The 24,227-nt window shown below is 43.8% G+C and overlaps 1 protein-coding gene across 3 annotated transcripts in view; it reads left to right on the top strand.

The window, feature by feature from the left end:
• Positions 1-24,227, top strand: part of TMTC2 (transmembrane O-mannosyltransferase targeting cadherins 2) — a 375,568-nt gene that overhangs the window by 245,380 nt on the left and 105,961 nt on the right. For all 3 annotated transcript variants that reach the window (XM_065559918.1, XM_042850889.2, XM_042850888.2), the window contains 3 exons: positions 17,897-17,982; positions 19,119-19,303; positions 21,166-21,244. In XM_065559918.1, the coding sequence (XP_065415990.1) occupies positions 17,897-17,982; positions 19,119-19,303; positions 21,166-21,244 (350 nt within the window). The remainder of the gene's footprint in view (positions 1-17,896; positions 17,983-19,118; positions 19,304-21,165; positions 21,245-24,227) is intronic.

A 24,227-nucleotide genomic window follows, 5' to 3' on the forward strand; every position in this document is an offset into this window, starting at 1 on the left:
GACAAACATATGTATTTATCTCACTCACAGATGGTCTGCCTTTATTTTGTACTTGATCAGATTCTGCCCCCTAGGATCATAATGAGGAGTAGCTTGCTTCTTGAATAGTCCCACTGACTTTAATGGAATTACTCAAGGATAAACTACTATGCAACTTGAGTAAAGTGGCAGAATGTTGACATGCTGTTTTGCATTTTAAATTATTTTCTAATGCTGAAAAAAAGAGTGATGTACCATTTAATAATGTTAACGACTTCAGGTTAAAACAAAACAAAAATTAAAAGCAAACAATACAATGCAAAACAAACAAAGGCTTCTAACATTATGAATTTTATACTGCTAGGTCAAGAAATGTAGGGGAAGTTTTCTGTTAAGGTTGACAGCTGAAAGATCCATGTACGATATCATTTTGTGTGTATGTGTGTGGAAATAGTCTGCTACACATGTGTACTTTGGTAAGCAGTCTAATACTGTGAACATGTTAATTAAGCGCTCCAGCATAGCTGTATTTAGTGTTGACGGTGCATCTCCATGCATGAATTATCACTTGAGGAGCAGGTACAGAATAAAGGAAAATTTAACTCCTAAATAACTATTCCAAGGGCGAAGTGACAAAATTGACTAATTATTCCGACAGTTCTAGTCAGATAGCCTCTCATTCTGACCAATTGATTAAAGATTCCCGCAAATATAAGCCTTGCTTAAAAAAAATTGCATTGTCCATGCAATTTAGACGATTAACTGAAGAAATCAAAAGTGAATCTGAAAGGGATGCATTGTCACAATACAGTCAAATAACTTTCATTTCCTTTTTTATTATCATTGGTTTGGTTTGGTTTTACTTAACAGAGGTTGGAAATTAGTAAAAGGGCCAGAAGTCTTTTGTGTGTCTGTCTTACTGCATTCACTTGGAATGCTTGAACTTGTTCTACTTCATCCAGCAGATTTCAAGTACTTTAATTTCTATGCTCTCAAAGGCAGGTTTGCATTATGAAGAATGAAGTCTTTCTTTCCCTAGGGAAGTAAAAAGATGGATGCAAATCTAATGCCTGCAAATTATGCTGTTCTAGCACTGGCTCACAATCTGCTTGGTACTTTGTACTGCAGCTGCTATCTCCCCGTGCACCCTCTCCCACAAGGTTTTGATTGGTATACAAAAGCTTGATCCACTTGTATCCTGGCCGTCTGAGAAACTGCCTTTCTTTCTGTCATCTATCCCGGCTGCTGAGGGCATATTAGCTAGTGGTAGCGATGAATGAGCTGATGTGGAGTGTATTCTGGATATGGTCTTTCATTCAAAAACGTTCTTCCTCCCATTAGAAATTTACTGATTTAGAGCAAAGGTACTTCTCTTTCCTCATGCATTTGCTATAGAGGGTGCGGAGGAAGTGGTTGTGTGGGAGTACATTTAAGAAGGGAAATTAGTTGTTTGTAGGGGGAATGACCTCCCCCCCCCCCACCTCCCATTTCTAAAAGAAAAAGTTGGGAGTGGGAATGATGAGTGGAACTATCTCTGTATTTGTTAAACCTCACACATGAGCCCTGTACTCTTCAGAGGGCATATTTTTAAATATCTGCAATGAAATAAAGCATAATAAGTATCCAATCATGACATCAAGCTGACCCCCCCATCCCCCGCCAAGTCAAATCGGAATGGACAAAATCTCCTATATTTAATGGGTTTCCCCTCTGAAAATGGAGAAACAACCTCCTCCCCACAATAGAACAGTGTTTAAATAATTATAGGAACTGGCTATTTTCAAAGGAGTTTGAGTAGCCACTGTAAAAGGACTAATGGACTCAACTTCTACTCCCACTATTGCTGGTTTCTGACCTCTTCTCAGGCTAGGAACCAGGAGAGGGAGGTGGGTAACATCTTGTACTGAGGTCAGGGACAGGAAAGAAATGGCTCGATACCAATCTTCCACATGAGGCAAGTATACTTATTCTCTTGGTTTTAAAAACACTATAAGCCTCAAAGAGGGTGTGGTCTTTGATGGGTGCAGAGCGGAAGGATTGTAGCCTCAACCTCATGGATCTCAGTTTTTCCACATGATGGCTCTGCCTAGGCTCTGTACAGTGGTTTAGGTCTCTGTGACGGGGCACACACCGCACTAGCCCCAGCGACGTCAGACCATTAGCTCTGACAGAGGAAGTCCCTCCCCGTTCGTACTGGGCATGCTCCAGATGCTCACTGTGTATAAAAGGAGGGAACTCAGCTCAGTCGGGGCTGGCGGCCGCAGGGGAAGGACCTAACTGGGAAGCTCCTGCAGAGGACCAGCCGACGCCCTTGGAGCTGTTAGGAGCAGAGGCTCTTCTCTGCCGGCACGAACCCCTACGGCGGGAAGAACCGGAGGAGGCGACGGATCCGGAGACTCACAGAGAACCCTGGGATCCGTGGGAGACCCCAACTCCCCAGCTGTTAGGGAGCGACCCGGGGCAGGCGACGGAGTGGTACCTTGACCCCGGTAAGCCTCAGCGTGTTTCGGTAGGACCCCCACGCTGAGCCAGTAGTAGGGTCCTACGGCCCTGCAACCAGGGGCACTTATATGGACTTTGGCCATTAGGCCGCGCTGCCCTGCGACCAGGGTTGATCCTATGGACGCTGGCCACTAGGCCGTGCTGCCGTAAGGAGGGGCTTAAACCCTCACACGTGGTGGAGAATGCGGGCAATGATCCGGGCCTGCTGAAGGTCCGTGAGAACAGGGTTTAACCGTGGGAACCCCATTAAACCCCAAGATGGAGACGGAGAAGCTCCTAAAGTGGATGCTGGACCGGCATCAAGAGCAGGCGGCCCAACAGCAGCAGCAACAGGTGCAGTTGATGCAGCAGATGGCCAGCCAGCAGCAGCTGCTGATATCTCAGCATCAGGAGCATCAGCAGCAGCTCCTCCGGGACTTGGTGATCCAATAGCAGGCGCAACAAGAACGCCTGGTGCAGCAGATGGCCACGTTGCTACACCTGGCAGGAGCCATGGCCCCCATACCTGCCGGGGCCGGACCCAGGGAGAATGTAGGGGAGTTGCCGGTACGCCTCACTAAGATGGGGCCAGAGGATGACCCGGAGACATTCCTGGTGACCTTCGAACGGATGGTGACCGCCGCCAGGTGGCCCCCCAAGCACTGGGCCACTTTATTAGCTCCCTATTTGACAGGACAGGCCCAGGCCGCTTACCGTAGCCTCGACCTCCGGGACGTCCTAGAATACACCCGGGTGAAGGCGGCTGTATTGGACCACACCGGCATTAGTCCGGAGACCTATCGCCAGCGCCTCCGCAAAGAACAGTACCCTCCGGGGGCCCGGTCCCGGGCTGTGGCCCAACGGATACAGGACCATTGTTGGAGGTGGCTGAACCCGGAAGGCTTAACCGGACCCCAGGTAGCGGAGATGGTGGCGCTGGAGCAGTTTACCCAGATCCTGTCCTTGGGAGGAAGGGCCTGGGTACGCCGGCACCAACCGGCAACCCTCTCAGCGGCAGTGACTTTGATGGAAGACTACTTGTCCACTGAGGGGACACCCCAGACAGCAGGAAGCTACGGACAACAGGGCGGACTGGGCAAAGGGAATCCCCAGAGAGCAGGGGCTCGGGAGCCACCGTCCGGCGCCCGTTCCGTGACCCTGAAGCTCCCCAGTCCCGAGCCCAGACACTGGGCAGCCCGGGTAACGACCCACAGGGACCCACTCCCACGAGAGAGAGGGAACCCACCAGGTGGAGGCCAGGGACCCACTGTGGTCCGAGTGGGGTGCTGGGAGTGCGGACAAGAGGGGCACTTTCGGCGGGATTGCCCGTTCATGGACTGTAATTATGGACAAGCCTGGGTCGCCGGAAGAAGGGCCCGTAAGAGAGGACAGGGAAAGCTCGTGGTCCCCGTCCGGGTTGAGGGGATCCTCACCAATGCCCTCGTGGATTCGGGGTGCAGCCAGACCCTCATACGTGAGGGGCTGGTCCCAAACCTCAAACTCTCTGACACCCAGATACATCTACAGTGTGTACATGGGGACATCCGCCCTTACCCCTCAGCCTGGGCGAAGGTAGAAGTCTGCCACCAGGAGGGGGGGCCTTCGTGTGAGCGTGGCCCCTAGATTGGCCTACCCGGTAGTCTTGGGACGAGACTGGCCGGGCTTCGGGGAGATTCTCCAGAGGTACCAACCGTCCGACCCACGAACCGACGGGTTGAGGCCCTCACGAGTGGGGCTGCTTGGACACAAGCCACGGGATGACCCCGGAGAAGGGACATCGACTCTGGGAGAGCCCCCCGCGACCAACCCCCCTGTAAGAAGGGCCCGGTCAGTCGAGGATGCTCGAATGGAACTGGAACGGGACGTGGACTTTGTGCAAGAACAGAGAGAGGACCCGACCCTAAGTAGGGCCCGGGAACAGGCCACCAGCCTCGGTCCCAACGACGGCTCGACCCTTGGGCTCCCACAGGGTCCACACTTTGAGATATGGCAAGATCGCCTGTACCGGGTAGTACAGGAACTGCAGGCCCAGGAGACGTTCCGTCAGCTATTGGTCCCTCGGAGGCTGCGACAGAGCCTCCTCCGTCTAGCCCACGCTAACCCCTGGGCTGGGCACCTGGGGCGGGAGAAGACCCTCCAGAGGATAGCTCGTCGGTTCTTCTGGCCTGGCATACATCGGGAGGTGCGAGACTACTGCGCGTCTTGCCCAGAATGCCAATGGGTGGGACCAAAAGGTGTGGCCCGGGTACCCCTGATCCCTATGCCAGTCGTCGGCATACCCTTTGAAAGGATTGGGATGGACCTGGTTGGACCCCTGGACAGAAGTAAGACAGGAAATCGCTTCATCCTAGTGGTAGTGGATTACGTGACGCATTACCCTGAAGCCGTACCCCTGAGGACGGTCACAGCGCCGGCGATCGCTACCGAACTAGTGAAGATTTTTGCTAGAGTCGGGATATCGGCAGAAATCCTGACGGATCAGGGCACGAACGTGTCCTCTAAACTGATAGCGGAATTGTGCCACCTCCTCCATATATGAATCCTCTGGACGTCTGTCTATCATCCCCAGACAGATGGCCTGGTGGAACGTTTCAATGGTACACTCAAATCCATGTTAAGGAAGTTCGTGGAGGAGGACCCTACGCATTGGGACACCCTGTTGCCAGCCCCGCTGTTCGCCATCAGGGAGGTACCCCAGGCATCGACGGGATTTTCACCCTTTGAACTCCTGTATGGTAGGCAGCCCTGGGGGATCCTGGACCTTCTGAATGAGGAATGGGAAGCCCAGGAGAACCGAGTCCTCGGGACCACCCAATACGTGTTGCAACTCCGAGAACGGCTACGAACGCTAGGGGCGTTCGCCCGGGAGAACCTGATACAGGCACAAGCGAACCAAGAACGCCTCTACAACCGAGGAACTAGGGGACGGAGTTTCAGTCCCGGGGATCGTGTGTTGCTTTTGTTACCATCGGCCGAGTCAAAACTGCTAGCCAAATGGCAGGGACCCTACGAGGTAATCCGGAGGATTGGCCTAGTAGACTACGAGGTCCGGCTACCGGGGTGACGGAGGGAGACGTGCATATACCACATAAACCTTCTGAAGGCCTGGAAGACCAGGGAAGCCCTGCTCATCGGCCCGTCCACCCCAGAATCAGAACTCGGATCTCTAGTAGGGGACCCCCTGGACCCCAGGCTGGTGACATTAGGGGTGGGCCTTGCCCCTATACAGAGATAGCAACTACAGCAATTGACAGGGGAGTTCCCCGATGTTTTATCCGCCCACCCTGGGCGAACTACTCTAATGAGCCATCATATAGCAACCACTCCAGGTCAGAAGATAAGAGACCACCACTGGCCGTTACCCCGGAAGATGTGGGACACCGTCCAAAAGGAGCTGGAGACAATGCTGGAGATGGGGGTTGTGGAGGAATCAAAGAGTGAGTGGCGCAGCCCCATCGTCTGAGTCCCAAAGCCTGACGGGACTACCCGTTTTTGTATTGACTTCCGAAAAGTCAATGCTATCTCCCGCTTCGACGTGTATCCGATGCTGCGGGTAGACGAATTGTTGGAGTGGCTCGGGGGAGCGAGGTACTTATCAACCTTAGACCTAACCAAGGGGTACTGGCAGATCTCCCTCACCCCAAACTCCCGGGAGAAGACCGCCTTCCCAACCCTATTCGGCCTCTTCTAATTTATAACGATGCCATTCGGGCTACACGGAGCCGCGGCTACATTCCAACAGTAGATGAACAAGGTCTTACAGCCCCATGACCAGTATGCGGCGGCATATATAGATGACATCGTAGTCTATAGCGACAACTGGGAGGACCATCTACGCCATCTGGATGGGGTGTTGCAAGCACTTTGATCAGCCGGCCTTACAGCCAATCTGGCGAAGTGTCACCTCGGGAAAGACTAGGTAACCTACCTCGGATATAGGGTAGGGGGTGGGAAACTGACGCCTCTAATCAGCAAAGTGCAAGCCCTCAGAGACGTACCCATCCCCAAGACGAAGAAGCAAGTGCGCCAGTTTTTGGGCCTAGCTGGATATTACCGTCACTTTGTGCCAGACTTTACATCCATAGCCGCCCCCCTGTCGGACCTTACAAAGAACTCACAGCCTTGACAAGTGCAGTGGTCAGAAGAGTGTGATAAATCTTTCAAAGCTCTGAAAAAATGACTCACTCATGAACCGGTCCTGCGACACCCAGATTTTTCAAAAGAATTTATACTTCAGACAGATGCCTTGGAAGTAAGCCTGGGGGCCGTACTCTCCCAGGAGTTGGACGGGAAAGAACACCCAATACTGTATTTAAGCCGTAAACTGTTCCCCCAGGAACAATGGTACTCCACAATAGAGAAAGAGGCCCTGGCAGTGAGATGGGCCATCGACGCCAAACATTATCATCTGTTGGGGAATAACTTCAGGCTGATCACAGACCACGCCCCCTTACGATGGATAAATAGCATGAAGGACGCAAACCCCCGGATACTACGCTGGTAGCTCTCGCTGCAACCCTATGACTTCCGTGTATTTCATCGCCTGGGTAAGGCACACGCTAACGCGGACTTCTTTTCCAGACAGGGGGAGGAGGGGGTGGACCAACCAGAGGGGTCCCTCTTAATGGGGAGGGTGTGTGACTGGGCAGCCCCTCCCCGCACTAGCCCCAGCAACGTCAGACCAGTAGCTCTGACAGAGGAAGTCCCGCCCCGTTCGTACTGGGCATGCTCCAGATGCTCACTGAGTATAAAAGGAGGGAACTCAGCTCAGTCGGGGCTGGCGGCCGCAGGGGAAGGACCTAACTGGGAAGCTCCTGCAGAGGACCAGCCGACGCCCTGGGAGCTGTTAGGAACAGAGGCTCTTCTCGGCCGTCGGGAAGAACCAGAGGAGGCGACGGATCCGGAGACTCACAGAGAACCCTGGGATCCGTGGGAGACCCCAACTCCCCAGCTAGTAGGGAGCGACCCGGGGCAGGTGACGGAGTGGTACCTTGACCCCGGTAAGCCTCAGCGTGTTTCGGTAGGACCCCCACGCTGAGCCAGTAGTAAGGTCCTACGGCCCTGCAACCAGGGGCACTTATATGGACTTTGGCCATTAAGCCGTGTTGCCCTGCAACCAGGGGCGCTTAGATGGACTTTGGCCATTAGGCCGTGCTGCCCTGCGACCAGGGGCGCTTAGATGGACTTTGGCCATTAGGCCGTGCTGCCCTGCGACCAGGGTTGATCCTATGGACTCTGGCCACTAGGCTGCCATAAGGAGGGGCTTAAACCCTCACAGTCTCCATCTTCCCTGGAAGCTTCGTCATACTCAATGGTTGTCCTGCTGTTGCTTCCCATCATCATACTTCACCACAAACATGGCTAATTTCTTAGGAAGGAAAAACTAATAATTCTCAAGGTTGTTGTAGTTCTGTTCCCAGCTCTACCACTCATGTGCTTCCTTGGCAAGTCCCTTCATACCTATCTATCTCACAGGCAGGAATGTTAGGCAGTTTAATTAATCATGGTTTTAAACTGCTTTGAGATACTCTAAAGCAGGGATCAACAACCTTTGGGACGCAGCTCACCAGGGTAAGCCCTCTGGCAGGCCGGGCCGGTTTGTTTACCAGCCGCGTCCGCAGGTTCGGCCGATTGCAGCTCCCACTCACCGCTCCAGGCTAATGGGGGCTGCGGGAACCAGTGCGGGCCGAGGGATGTGCTGGCCACTGCTTCCCGCCACCCCCATTGGCCTGGAACTGCGAACCGTGGCCAGTGGGAGCTGCGATCAGCTGAACTTGTGGGTGCGGCAGGTAAACAAACCGTCCCGGCCCACCACGGTGCTTACCCTGGCAGACTGCGTGCCAAAGGTTGCCGATCCCTGCTCTAAAGGAAAATGTTAAATGTCTATTGGAACGTTAATCACTGTGTAACAAAAACTTCAATTTACATTTATTGACTAACTTAAAGAGAGAGGATTTCACAATTATGAATTCTAATTGCAGAAATCCATAGTCACCCGAGTCTTGAAATGATAAGAAGGAACTAGAAGATTAGCTCAGCAGATCCAGATACACTTAACATTTTTGCCTTATTTCTAGTCTGAATTTGTTCAGCTTCAGCTTCCAGCTATTGGTTCTTGTTATGATAGCTCCTGTGTGTAAGACAGTTATCATTTGCAATTGATATGCTCTTTAACAGGAAGCTGGATGTAAAGCTTTTTACACAGGAGAAATATGTCCTGAATTGTTAATTTGGGGGAGAGCACTTGCTGTCATATTTTGAATTTGTTGGAACCCTAAAGCTTCCAAAAAAGTTAGAAATCTTTTCTTTAGGCGGGCTTAGTCCAAAATGCATTTGATTATGTGGGGCTAGCGAAGTGTGCAGTGATGTCACTGGAGTATGGCCGTTAGATAAGATAGTGTTAAGGCCCTACTTAATTTGCAAAATTGCAGAAATTGTGAGTGAATACCATAATATTTGGCTTCTACTGCAATTTTGTCAGCCACACGAGGCTGACAACAGGAGCCCCAGCCATCAACCTCCAGGGTCACCCGCTGTCAGCCCCGTGAATTAATAAATGTAATATAGTTGCAGCAAAATGTTTGGTTATCAAAAAAATTAGCAGGCATAACATAATACTTGAGTGTTAATTTTGTTCCATCAATTTTTTCTTAGGGTATGTCTACACTAGAAAGGTAAATTGACCTATATTAGGTCAACAGCCACCACAATAATTACTGCTGTGGTGCATGTCCACACTACCCTTCTTGGGTTGGTGGTGCACATCCTCACCAGGAGCGCTTCCAGCAACTTAAGGGGGGCAGCATGGGGAGCTGAGAGCCCGTTCTACACCACAAGCTTGCAGGCTCCCAGTGGGCTGCCTCCCACCCTGCGCTCCCCATTCCCCACTGGGAGCAGGTGGAAAGCCGCACAGGGCTTCTCCCCTACCTGTTCCTCACGAGGAGTGTGGGGGGAAGCCACCCAGGGCTTCTTGCCTCCCTGTTCTCTGCTGGGCGTGGGGGGAGAGCTGCCCTGACTTCTCAGTCATCCCCTCCCTGCTTCCCACTGGGAGCTGGGTAGCTTTGTCAATTTCACAGCTGGGAATGGGGTCCAGCCTCCTGTGCTTCTCAGCCCTGCTCGAAGCTGGGAGTGGGGTCCAGCCGTTCAGTTCTCCAGGGGAGTGGGGAGCAGCTGGGCTCTCTAGCTGTCTGGCTTTCTTGTCAATTTTATGGCTCCTGCCATGAAGTTGACAAGTCAGCCAACAGCCAATATAAGTAATGCTGTCTACACAGACTCTGTCTCACCCTAACTGCACCGACAGAAGCCCTACGCCTCTCATGGAGGTGGGGCTATTATGTGTAGTAGGGCACTAACATCGGCGGGAGGAAGGCTGTAGTGTATACACTGGCATAATTAGTTCAATGTAAGTTGCTTTACGTGGACCTAACTATGTAATGCTGACCAGCCCTTAAACAAATAGGTCGTCTCTGGCTTTTCCAAATTACCACAGTTATTAAAGGTCCATTATTCATTTTCCATGTCTTGTCTGCAACTCAGCTGCAATTATTTGACAATCATCCTGCAATTCAAGTAGGGCCTTAAGTAGTGTCAATTTATACTTCCTTAGAAGTCTACAAAATATATACCTGCTATTATTGAGAGCAGCTACATGGAAGAAGATACTCAGTGGAGGTCATTCCAGCCCAGTGGTGAATTAAGCTCCACAGCCCCTTTTGTTCCCCATGCCCTCCCACCACAGAGTTGAAAGACTGGAGAGCCATGGGCCCATCTACCTCCTAATGGGAGCTTTTCGTGGACCTGCGTTTTGAGATGCAGAGCGGTGGGTAACGTCTGCACAGCTGTCCAGAATCCTGTCCCCAATCCTTTTGCAGTAAAACGGCACTGGTTCCATTGCCAAAGGAGCAACCATACAGTAGCAGATGCAGAGACAGGATTTGTCCCTTAATATAACAGCTGTCCATTCATTCACATAATGATGTCATGGAATACTGGAGCTGCACACATTCTGAATAACAGCAGCATCTCCCACATCTAGTAGAGATGTTTTATGCTCAAAATGTAGTATTTGCACAACTTTGCTCAAATAATTTAGATGATGAGGTAGTGATTAGGATCCTGATTTGGGAGACCCTGGTTCACTTCCCTGATCTATCACAGGCTTCCTGTGTGATCTTTGGTAAAGTCATTTAGTTCCCTACTGGTAAAATATGGATAACAACACTTCCCTGCTTCATAGGGGTATTGCGACGATAAATCCATTAACATCTATGAAGCACTCAGATACGATCGTGATGAGCACCCTATAAATTCCACAAGGAAATGAACAATACTGCCTTCAGAGTAAGGCTTGAATAATGTGCAGTGAATAAGGCCGGGCCCATGTATTGAACAATGAAGATAAAACAAAATATTCAATATTGCTCATTCAGCAAGCACCATCCATCTTGTGACCTAAATGAGGCAGGGGCACTGTGGAAAAAATGGTATGTGATCATGTCACTGAACTGTATCATAAAGCATAATCACAAAGGGGTCAAATTAAGGTTCTCCTTCAAGTAATTGTCCATATGCACAGTCCAGCTGTTGGTGTGCATGTGCCCTAGGTGCTCAGGACCAGAGACTTTTTGGCCAGCAGTATTCATAAGGTGTGCCTGTACCCAGATGCTCCTTGTGCTCTCCAGTGAGGGCATATAAGGGCAGGGAATGCCTACCTCCATCAGTTTCCTCTCAGCCATCTCCTGGCATTGTGGCAGATCATTGGTGGTCCAGCATGCACATCAGCCTATTAGAACTCAGGGATGTCAGGAGAGTCTGCAAGGTTTTTATCAGCAACATCAAGGGACAATACATGTAAATAATGCTGGAAAATACAACCACCATGTTCTACACCAGTGGTTCCCAAATTTGTTCTGCCGCTTGTGCAGGGAAAGCCCCTGGCAGGCCGGGCCGGTTTGTTTACCTGCCACGTCCGCAGGTTCGGCCGATCACGGCTCCCAGTGGCCACGGTTCGTGCTCCAGGCCAATGGGAGCTGCTGGAAGCAGCGCAGGCCGGAGGATGTACTGGCCGCCACTTCCAGCAGCTCCCTGGAGCAGCAAACTGTGGCCACTGGGAGCTGCAATCAGACGAACCTGTGGACGCGGCAGGTAAACAAACCGGCCCGGCCCGCCAGGGGCTTTCCCTGCACAAGCTGCGGAACAAGTTTGGGAACCACTGCTCTACACCAATCAGAGGAGCAAGATGCTCTTGCTGTATCAAGAAACAGTCAGATTGTGGAACTGGTCACTCTGACATCAAACTTCCCTCTCAGCTGTCAACATACCTGGCCTGCAGACCTCCCTAGCATACAGTCTGAACAGACCTATCTCATTGAATCACAAAAGGGAGATCAAGGACCGCATTCTTCATCCCTTTCAATGAATGGGGCCCCACCCCTTTATAGAATTGTTTGCGACTTATTTTGCCTCAGGAGAAGTTTGAGCCCAGGTGCCCTATCTGATGCTTTTCTTGTCCCATGGATGAGTAACCTTTTATATGCTTTCCCTCACATTCCTCTAATTTCCAGAGTACTTTGCAAGGTCAGACAAGACTCCACCAAACATATTGATAGCACCAGCCTGGCCAAGGGAATTTTTGTTTCCAGATGTCCTAAGGCTGTCCAAGGCCCAACCCTGATACTGGACTTGCTGTCATAGTTCAAAGGGAAGGTGCTGCACCCAGACCTCAAGTCTCTCCACCTCACAGCCTGGCTGCTGGATGGATGTCTAGCCTAGAAGTTTCTCCAGTCAGGGATATTTTGGTCAAAGCAGGAAAGACACACCAGACACCCCTCGTGAAATGAACAAGATTCTCCCACAGATCTTGGTTGAGGTCACTCCTCCCTCATGAAGCACCTATACCAGTAATGTAGGAGTGCCTGCTAGAGCTGAAATGATCTAATCTCTCTGAGTTCTCTGAGAGTTCACCTGGTGGCAATTTCATCATGTCGTCTGCCTATTGATGGCCAATCTGTCTTCTCTTACAGACCTGAGATTCATAAAGGTTTCACGAGAGACTTTCCACCTGTTAAGGGGCCCCATTTCCCCTTAGGGCTTTAATGTAATATGTCCCATGCTTATGGAGCTTCTATTCAAACCTGTGGCATTATGACCCCTTTTACATCACTCCAGAAAAATCTTCATAGCAGACCCTCCCAACACACATGATTGTCTTCCCTGTCTTCCTCAGGGCTCATCCAAAGTACTTACCCAAGGTGGTCATTGAATTCCACCGAAATCAGCAAATCCACCCATCTGTGTTCTTTCCTCATGTGTGTAAGTCAGAAGTGGCCCTCCACCCTTTGAATGTCAGAAAGGCTCCAGTGTTTTATCTACAAAGAAGAAAAAAACATTCTGATCGTCTCTAAGGCTCTTTGTAGCTGATGAACTGAAAGGCAATGTCGTGTCTTCACAAATTCAAGGAACTTCTCAAAATGGATTTCAGAATGTGTGAAATCTTGTTATGACATAAGAAAAAGAGACCCACCTGCAGGGTTGAAAGCTCATTTCACTAGAGACCAGAGAGCCTCATTAATTTCCCTGAACAATGTCTCAATCCTAGATATATGTAAAGGCAGCGACCTGGTGCTCTGTTCATACATTTACCAAGCATTGTGCTCTTACAGAAGCCTCCAGCTTAGATGCTGGATTTGTTAATGCTGTTCTCCAGTCCCTTCTTTCATAGACATCTAGTAGTGGAATGTGCATATAAACAGCCACTTGAAGGAGAATGAAAAGTTACTTACCTTCGAGGTATGTTGTCCCTATGTACATTTCACAACCCCCCCCCTCCATCCTCTTGACCTTGGTGTCCTCTCATTTATATTTTGCAGTTGAGAGGAAACTAATGGCAATAGGCGCACCCTGCTCTTAAATGCCCTTGTCAGACATCACAAAGAGCATCAGGGTGCAAGCTAGCTGTATGGATACAGCTGGCCAAAAAGTCTACAGACATGAGTGCTAGGGCACATGCACACCAATAGTGGAATGTGTATCTGGACAACACATCTCAAACTCCAGTTTCTGAATGGGTAAGTGACTTGGCATTTCCTAACTTTGGAGTGCTTGATTTTGCAACCTGCACATTCTTTTCACATGGCTTTTTGTTTGTAATAATACAGAGGTTGGATGAGGGTGAGCATTTGTAATGTGTGTGTATATGCCTGTTTATTTTGATCGTGCATGTGGTAAGAGATGACTTTTCTATTGGAGACAGAAATAAGCCTATCTCTTAAGCTCTACTAATACCAGTGCCATTTCAGGAAGATAGTGATAACTGTGCCATCCTGCAAGTCAAGTGTTTAAATTACTGTTTCCAATTTCATGCAAGCATCATTCTCTTAACTTTTTATCTATTTCATTAAATATTTTATCCTCATTTTTGGCAGTGATCCAGGCTGGTTATCTTTCAAAAACAGACCAAAAAAAGTGTGACTTAATTTTATTCAACTAAAAAAATTACTTTTGGAATTTTTCTTTAAATCCTTTCTTGATTTTGTTTAAGCTGAATCTAGAACTAGATGCACATAAATCTACTCAGTCTCGTGCTGTCAGAAGCCACAAAGAAAGTAATAAGGTGTCAGAGGTCAATCAGAGCCAATTTCACATAGGAAAAGAGGTAGTTTCATGGCTGATCAAGGTTCTCTAGGTCATATACATCAGTTTTTCATTTTACTGAGACTCATACCAAAACAGAAATAAAAGTCTAATTATTTATTGGAAGTCAATATTCAATCTCACACCCACACAGCTTGTTGTATCTATATGAACTTTAAATAGCAAGTGCAACAACTGCAAAAAGGTGTTTGTGTACTGAATAAGAAAGGGAAAAAAATTGAAACCATATAGCATAAAATAATTAATCCGAAGTGCTAGTACTAAAGCATGCAATGAAAACAGGGAATTACTAAAGTAATAATGACAAATAAGTATGTTTTTAATCCAAATGGTATAAACATCATACCAAAGTAATTCATTATATTCAAACTGAACAACAATTAATCCGTAATTGTCTCAGTATGCAAAAACAATTCATCCAGAATTCATAACAGCTTCCTCAAGCACAGAGGTTTATAAATCCAAGGATTTAAAAATATAGCAAAAGCAAATGCAAAAAGCATGATGACTTAAAAATTCATAAGAGATCATGTAACATTTGTGCTTGGTATTGATTTTATATATTAATTATTTCATTGAACTAAAAATCTCATAATAATAAGTAGTCTTTAAGGGCAAGTGCTATATAACCAAAGCTTAATAGGGAACAAAACTAAAATTCTAGAAGATTTATTATCCATGTGCTATATTATCACTGCAGGTTTCAGGGTAGCAGCCGTGTTAGTCTGTATCCTCAAAAAGAACAGGAGTACTTGTGGCACCTTAGAAACTAACAAATTTCGGATGCATATATAGTGCACTCTATATGCATCCGAAGAAGTGGGTTGTAGCCCACGAAAGCTTATGCTCTAATAAATTTGTTAGTCTCTAAGGTGCCACAAGTACTCCTGTTCTTATTATCACTGCAGAATCTACCTGGAAGTCAGGGGCATGCTGCTAAACGTAAAAAGTGACCTGGTATTTAAAAATGAATAAAAACTTAGAAATCAAAAATCTTTTAGAATTCAAGTCATATTCATTGTTTTTTTCTCCCCCGAAGAAACAGAAGTAACCTTTGTAATATCCTTTTTTTGCAACCACTGTGTGTCTTTAAAAAAACACTAGACATGAACGTTGCTCTGTCATTGACTCAAACTACAGTATGTGGGAACTACAAATAAGCAGCCTTGATACTGTGAGTGATTTGAGCCACTTAATACTAGATTAGCCTGAAAACATTAGGGCAAAAGTGAGGCTGCCTGGTGCTGATCAAGAGACAGTAAAGATAAAATGCAAACACCGGATATATCGTTCTCAGTGAAAAATATTCCCCCTTGTCTAGGATTTAGAATTTAATATTTTCTATCTTAACTTTCATTTAATAAGGAATGCATATATGCAGTGGACTTTTATGTTCTTTCTGCCAGGGTGCTTTTTCTATAGTGAGTGTGTGTGTGTCTTCCGGCTGCAGTGAAAAGGGTTTTGTTGTTGATTTATTGTTTGTCTGTTTTTTGTTTAAAAGAAAGCCCTGGTGCCTTACTTTACTCTGGAAAGGGAAACAGCTAAAGTTTTTAAAAAATTAATCATAATTCCGCTTGAAAAGAGACATATTTTCATGAGAACTATTAATCTCTTAATACAACTGGAGCCAGAAAGAGGAGGTTGTGTTTATGCCTGTTTGTGTGTAATGTATCAGATATTCAGTATTACCAAGAATAAGTTTCTGTGCTCACAGATGACAGAGAAGTGCAGGTTCTTTCCTGTTTATGCCCTTATTGTCCCTAGGTAAATAGCATCTGAGAACTGTTTATAGTCCTGAATCTGCAAAGCACATAAGTGAGTACTTAAACTTTTAATCACATGTGCAGGACTAGTAACTAAAATGTATTTGTATAATATGGCAAATGTAAAAAAAAATTGAATTTCCTAGGAATTTTTTGTTTTGTTTTCTTGTGAATTAAATTTCTGCTATGATATTAAATGTAGCTTTTTGGGATGTTCATTTATAAGTCACTCAGGTAAGGTGTACATTATAAGTTAGCTGTGCATTTATCTGTTTTCTTAAACACTTATAATTTTAAAGAAACTTCCTGTAACGCATAGTCAGTACCCCATTTGTCAGGCAATCAAAACCAAGAAAAAAGAGTTGGCCCTAATAAGAAGAGCTTGTCAAAAAATGAAACAACATTCTGAAAAGATTGGTTTTTTTTATTTTTTTTATTATAATGTGCCATTTTGATGAAACTTTTAATCAATTAAAAAAAAAAACACCTTAGATCCAGTTATAAAGCACAATGGAAAAACACCAATAATACAAAATAAATATCCAGTATTTTTATTGTTAAAATCCAAATTCAAAATTTCATCATAAATCTAATAGTAGAACATTTTGAATAGCTCTGTTAATGAGGATTATGTCCATGATGTCATGCCAAGTTTCAAATTACAGACTTCAGCTACTTTTGCTGCAGGCCTTTATTCAATTCTAGTGATACCTTGAAAATAAAATAAATAACAAATAGGAAAAAGGTATTTTCCCCCCTCATCTGCTGGCTTAACTCAAAAGTGTTTGAATGGATTTTGCTCAGACTGTCGTAAGGGGGAAAAATCCTCTTTGTATAGAGATCAAACATGACTCATCCTAATGTGTTCATTTTGAAAAGTTATGAGAACGTGAAAATGAAGGGAAACAGGAGAAGTGTTCTAAAATGGACAAACTGTTTTGCTGTAACAACCACTTCATTAGTGGTTGAATAGTGGTTAAATAAGTGGTTGAGTTGTACGAGCAGGGGACATGTCTTAGCAGAACAAGATCACAATCTTTTTTGTGCTACGCTAATATCAGTAATTAATCATATGCACTTAAACATATCCATCCATTCATTTTAAACATCCTTTTAGATCTGCAGGAATACTGAAAATCTTTGGGGGAACATTCATTTGAATATAAAGCTATGAATTCATGTCAACAATATACATGGCACTTTTTCTTAATTTTCCACAAACATTCATAGATATATTCTGTGTGTGTGTGTGTGTGTGTGTGTGTGTGTGTTCAATTCAAAAGAATGTTTTCTGAAAGCAAAACTTCAGTTAATATACATGTATGTGTTCCCATGGAAGTTAGTCCTGAAGGATTCACACATCAGTCTCTTTAATATACTTTCTACTGTTACTAAAGGTTGCCATCCAACCACAGGGTAGAAACAGCATCATATGAGCTAGGTGACCAGTCACACACAATCATGAATATTCTAACCAAATAGCTCAGACAAACCCATAGGCTGAAATATATTTTTATAAAGTGGTTGATGATAAATTTTGAATAACAAACACATTTGTAACGTTCAGCTGCTTTCCAGTCATGAAAAGAAAAAATGAAAGATTATTTAGTGCAAATAGCTCACCAAGCTCTATCTGCATTTAAAAAAAAAATTTAGCCCTAAAAAATCTCTCATGCTCTTGAACGTATAAATGAATCACCATTTTCCTAGGAAGCTGACGTTGCTGCATTTTAGTACCCATGTAGCCAAAGGTATATGAATGCATCTGACACCTATGAATTAATCCTATTTTTTCAACCATAATAATTTTCTCTCTGAAATGTTAGTAGTTGCAAGTAAGCATTTTCTTTATTTATTGCTTCTCTGAAATACAAATGGTATATTTTCCTTTTGTTACCTTTGTTTTGATTTTAACATTTTCGTTTCCTCTGGGGTGACAGAACACTGCTCTGCTTTTAAGGTAGTCCTTTACAGTAAATTTCTATATCTATTAGTAAATTTCTTTTTTTTTCCTGGTACAGAGGATTACTGCTGCAGGAAAACAGCAGGTTTTCAGAAGCACTACATTACTATAAACTGGCAATTGGTAGCAGACCCACATTAGCTTGTAAGTAATTCAGTAGTTTTTTTACATTTCTTTTCTTCCCTCATCTCTGAACTATTATAAAGCTAGAATGAGAAGGATGACATGCGCTATATTTAGGCTTGGCAGAATTTGTTTTTTTTTTTTTTTATAATTTCAATGGATAATATCAGTGTTTTATTTTTCAGAGTTTCTTCAATTTTTATCTGTTTTAAATTTTCACAGTTGTTGGAAATAATGGAGGTCTAAGACAGCAGTTATTTAATGACAATAGATGTTGACATTCAAAATGTTAAAGCTTTAACCATTAAAACCAATTTTCAACATCACATGTATCACCATGTAGAAAGTAAATAGCCTTTTTTATCAACAAAAATCTAATTGTTCCAAGCCTAGATATATTATAAAGTAATATCCCACCAACTACATTTAGTGTGAGAAGTCATGCATATATGGACAGTTGTATTTAAGGAAATTTGTTCTCAATATTAAAATGAGAAGGAGAAATTATTTTACCCTTCAGTGAGCTGCAAAACAATCACTCTGTTCAACATCTGCTCTCTGATAGACAATGGGCTACAGAACTGAAAACAATGGCACGATCCTGTACCATTCACAAGAATGGGCTGGTGAGCCATGGACACTGACTCAAATTTATGACATTGATGATTGTTTTCTGATAGCCAGTCTCTGACATTTAAGGAATGTGGTGAGTCAATAATACAAGGTTTTTGGAATTCCTTTTTTTGCTTTTTCCTTAATTGGGACAATCTTCCACTAGTAAGATTTGTTGGTATTGCCAGTGACTGATTCCAATACCATACCTGTAGACTCTAATTACAGGTTGTTGAGTCACTTCGGTATCCCCTTGATTTAATGTATTAATTTATTTATGTTTTGGAGGCAAGGTGGCTCATGTTTTCTTTTACTTAAAAAACAAAATTCTGCCCAATATTATGTTTCTAAGAAATCAACAGCCAACCTTCAGGGGAAGTTCTATGGCCTGTGTTGTGCAGGAGGTCAGACTAAGTGATCACAGTGGTCCCTTCTGATTTTATAATCTGTGAACATGAATACCTTGTTGGTTTAAAATGATAACAGGTATGATGACATAGTGGAACCCCACTAAAACATGTAATATTTGTTTATTCCCCGAACAGCTGCCTATTTAAATACTGGTATTATCCTGATGAATCAAGGAAAGACTGAGGAAGCCAGGAGGACGTTCCTGAAGTGTTCAGAGATTCCTGATGAAAATTTGAAAGATCCTCATGCTCACAAGAGCTCTGTTACCAGTTGCCTTTATAACTTAGGAAAACTCTTTCATGAGCAAGGACATTATGAGGTGAGAACGAAATTTTCCCTTCCCATGCAAATATCAACACTACCCCTCCCAACCCTACAAAAAGTCCTTATAATAATTAATACCCATCATTTATATATAGTAGCACCTTTCATCAACCATGTCAAAGTACTTCACAAATATGAATTGATTAAGCTGCACAAATCCCTGTCGGTGTGGGAAAGTATTATTCTCCACAATTTACTGAGAGAGAGGCAGAGCTGCGGAAATGTTAAATGGCTTATGCAGTGATGCATAGCAAGATAGTGTTGGAACCAGAATGAGAACTTGTCAAACCTTGGACTTTTTGCTTTCTGCAGTTTGGTCTGTTTCATGAGATTGTTGTCATAAATGGCTGAAGTACACCTCTACCCCGATATAACGCTGTCCTCGTGAGCCAAAAAACCTTACCGCATTATAGGTGAAACTGCGTGATATCGAACTTGCTTTGATTCGCCGGAGTGCGCAGCCCTTCCCCCCTGAAGCACTGCTTTACCGCATTACATCTGAATTCATGTTATATCGGGCCGTGTTACATCGGGGTAGAAGTGTATATCTGTAAGCCACTGGGGAGTGTGTATTACAGTTTGGCCTCTGTGCCTGAATAGCAGAAGATGAGAATCTGTTAGAGCCCCAAATAGGGAGTCCATGGCTCTTTAGCTCACTCTGGGTAGCTCATGTTTTAGCTCTGGAGGTCCCCAGTATTTTAGCCACTGGTGAGTCAGCAAAGATAGCAGCCATCATATATACAGATGAGAAGACCTCTGTTAAGTATTTTGTCTATTGGAGATATGCTGAGGGCCTGGTTGGGTGGGTAGTTTTTTTTTGGTTTTGTTATGCTGTTCCTGTCCAGCCAAACATACTTCAGAATGGTAGTTGCACGAGGCTGTGATCCATGTAATTTTTTCTGACTGCAACATATGAACTCTGCTGCTTACGATTAAGTACACACCTGCTGTTCAGAGTCCCCTACATTCAACTTCCTTTTTCAGCTCTCTCAAATGGCAGTGATTAATGTGTTTGGTTAAAATGCAGATAAAAAATCTATCTGTAAAGATAAGAGAGCAGCAGCATACTATATGGCTCTGCTGTGACTGCATTTAGAGTACTATGTTGTTGTACAAATCCATGGATGGGCATGGTTTTCAAAGGATAAATAAATGACAGGTCTCTACCTGGGGTACTTACCTTCTAAAATGGACGTTACATGGTCATGCAGTTATGTTTTGCAAAGGACTCTTACTACTCAATAAATGTAAAGTTTTGATTGTGAGCAGTGAATGAGGCAGAGGTCACACTGAACAGTGAGAATGAAAATAACTATTGGGCTTCGTTCACTTTACATCTCCAGCCTGCCTGCTGAATTAAACATTAATATGCGATCATGAAATTCAAGTACATAACATCATGCATATGCACAAGAGCACACAGAAACCTTCATTTTGGCATTTCCTGACTCCTGAGTGCTCCTCCTTTCATTCTTCATCCACGTTCTTTCCCATGGAGCAAAGATTCGATAATAGGATCTGGATTCTATTGTTAGGTGATACTAGGCAATGATACTTTATTATTAGGGTGCTTATTGTAACAATCTGATATCAATCTGGGCACTCTGTCAGTCCACAGAATTTTGAATCTGTATCTAGACACACACACACTAATGGAAATCATTCAGTCTAGTGTTAAGAACTTCACATCACTTGTTGATCCTTTTATAAATGAGGAATCTGATCTTCCTAGTGTATTAGTAATGAAAATATTTATTTCTTTTTTTCGTTCTGGGAGGATAGCTAGTACCTAATGCTAGCTGTGAAAAAGTGCTATTGAAAATGGTGCTTTAGTAATGTTTTTCTTTTCTGTTTCAGGATGCCATTATGGTTTACAAGGAAGCAATACAGAAAATGCCAAGGCAGTTTGCACCACAAAGCTTATACAACATGATGGGTAAGAGCAATTTTAATATTACAGAGTGACACTCAAGGAGGCAGGGTGAAACTAGAGTACTTAGTCATGCAACTGGAGCTCAAGTGATTCAGTTAATTAATAAAACCAAATTAATTTCCTCCAATAGATCTTAACCATAAGTAGGTTCCAACTGCAGAGTTCAAGTAAGAGCAGTAGATTTTCTTGACAAACCCCAGTAGATGGTTATACAAGTATATTCTGGGTCTCTTTCTTAGTGTTCCCATAGCTCTTAAATACACATCATACCGATTGCAGTGGTGCCCACCTATAGAATCTCCTACCTATATCTAAGAAGCTTTATGTGTACTATTTAGTGTGATTAGTGGAATTTTTCATTCACTAAGTCACCTCCCTTCCCCCATTCAATTACCATTGCAGCCAATGGGAGTGTTTTCATTTACCTCAACACAAGATGGATTAAGTACTGAATCACTAAGATTATTACATGAGGAATATTTAGATGTTATTATTATTAAATAGCATGTCTCCGGGCCACTTAGGGATCTGGGGCAAAATCAGTACTTGGTCCTGCTAGTGAAGGCGGGGGGCTGGACTCGATGACCTTTCAGGGTCCCTTCCAGTTCTAGGAGATAGGATATCTCCATTTCAAAAAAAAAAAAAAAAAAGGGGGAGGGGGATGGAGAAAAGATTGAGTAAGCAGAAGTCTACAATAAGAGAATCCAATAGTCCCTCTGGGTCCAGCTGACCTGTCCTTTCAAACTGTTGAAGGCAGCCTCAGTGCATTAAATTGTGAGTTTTGGTTTCTTTTCTTAAAAATCTACATTATTTTTCTCTTTGTTTTCAAAATATAAATATAAAGGGATAGAAATTTAAGTTGGATAAATCACTTGACTTAAAACCTGATATAACTAGGTGGCAGGTCCTAAGATCCTGCATAGAGATACAAAACGCTTTAAGTAGGACCCTGCACAGAAATGCACCTGTTTCTGTTGACTTACCTTAATGTCTGAATTATGGTGGGGTTCAGGATCCTGTGAGATCCAATCTAAGATACGAAAGGGTTTGAGTGTGTTTCTGAAGTAAAGAGAACTAGGGTAATTGTCAGAGAAAAAGCTCTAGGAAAAACTAAGCTCAAGAGAAAGGTCAGCAGGGGTTGGGATTGTTTTTCTTTAAAATAACAATAAAGGAAAGCCCCAGGAAAGGGAGTAAGTTTGAACGATATCCCCTGTGAATGTGTGTGAATGTGCTGAATCCAGTGCGGTTTAGTTTTCACCAATACTTATTTCACCAGAAAATGCAGATTTAGGCTGAACAAAACATTTAGCAAATTCATCAAATTGTTTTGGTAAAAGAAAAACTAACTAACTAAATCCAAAATAATATAAACATTTGTTTTGACCCTTTCAAAAAGTTTATTTTTTCCATTTGAAGCAACTTTGTTTTGAATTTACTTCAATTTTATTTAAAAAAAATGATTAAAGCTTGAAAATGAAACATTTTGACCTAAAACGACCATTGCATTTTATTTTTCTTATTTTTTTTATTTTTGTTTTTTACTTTTTGATTTCCAAAAAATGTTTAAAATTTTCATTTTGGGTCAACTCTATTTTTGTTTTCAGTATGACCAGCAAACCAAAAAAATCAGCTATTTGCACAGCTCTAGTGGAGAATCATTGGAGGTTCCTTAGAGATGAATATGGTCCAGTAGAATCAGATAAGTTTTCCTTTGGGCAGGATAGCAAGAGTAATACCTTTCAATGTATACCGTGCAGTATATGTTCTGTCAATGAACATGATTCCCACTTACACTAAAGGGAGTTTAACACATTCATTGAATCAAGATTCTGATCCTCACTCCCCAAGTTATTTGTTTTGAGTGTGTAGTTTTTCTCCTTTTAACAAGATACATTAAGTATTTGATGATGAAACAATTATTCTAAAACTGCAGTTTGATCTGGTGCTTTTTTAAAGTCTATGTCTTAAAATGGTTAAGGATGTAAATTCAAAATTAAATATTTGTATTGCCATGGTTATAGCATTACTTGTTTTTGATTCTCTATAAACCACACTCACTTTGGCAATGCATATTTATACACTGTTGTCACTTTTCTGGAATACTGAATCTCATCGGATCAAATCAATGGCTTAAAGTCTTGCTTTTGTACTCATTTTTTGTTGATAAATGGTCTAGGTTGTATTACCAATTAATCAGTTTCATTTGTCAGCATGCACTGATTATCCTATCAAGCTGATCAACAGCCATAGTTTTGTTTTATGAATTAAACATCTGCTTATTATTATTCCCCTATAGAGACCTTTGGCAGACTGTAGTGTTTAGATAGAGCCTGACAAGTTTGACTCCCCTTTTGTGTGCAAAAGTATAATTTCAAAATCTTGAAAAAAATATGATTTCCAGTAGCAAAAGTTGCAAAATTATAGTCAAAATTATTTCTGGTAAAACAGATTATGTAATATAAAATGAGTGAGTTGCCCTTTCCTCCTTTTTCTTTGAATGGATTGATCCTATGAAATCATTGCTCCTCATAAGTATCCAATCTGCTGTTTTTAAATAGAAAATAATCCCAAAATTTGGGTAAAATAGATTCTTGACTGAGTACTTTACTTACCCCCTTTCTATATGTAAGTGCTGGTGATGCCTTCCCCAACTCGTTTTATAAGCACAGTCCTCATGCCACATGTCGAAACTCACTCTCTTCCTGGGATTTGGATTAATTAGCAAACAAAACAAAAAGATGACATAAAGACCAGCTCAGTCCTGCTCTAGGATTATTTCATTCATTGCTTTATCCATGCTCTGGATCCTCTCTCCTTTAAATCATAAAATATCAGGCTTGAAAGGGACCTCAGGAGGTCATCTAGTCCTCCCCCTCTGCTCAAAGGAGGACCAACCCCCAGACAGATTTTTGCCCCAGATCCCTAAATGGCCCCCTCAAGAATTGAGCTCATAACTCTGGCTTTAGCAGGCCAATGCTCAAACCAC

The sequence above is a fragment of the Chrysemys picta genome, chromosome 1 (genome assembly GCF_011386835.1).
Source record: "Chrysemys picta bellii isolate R12L10 chromosome 1, ASM1138683v2, whole genome shotgun sequence".
Lineage (NCBI taxonomy): Eukaryota > Metazoa > Chordata > Testudines > Emydidae > Chrysemys > Chrysemys picta.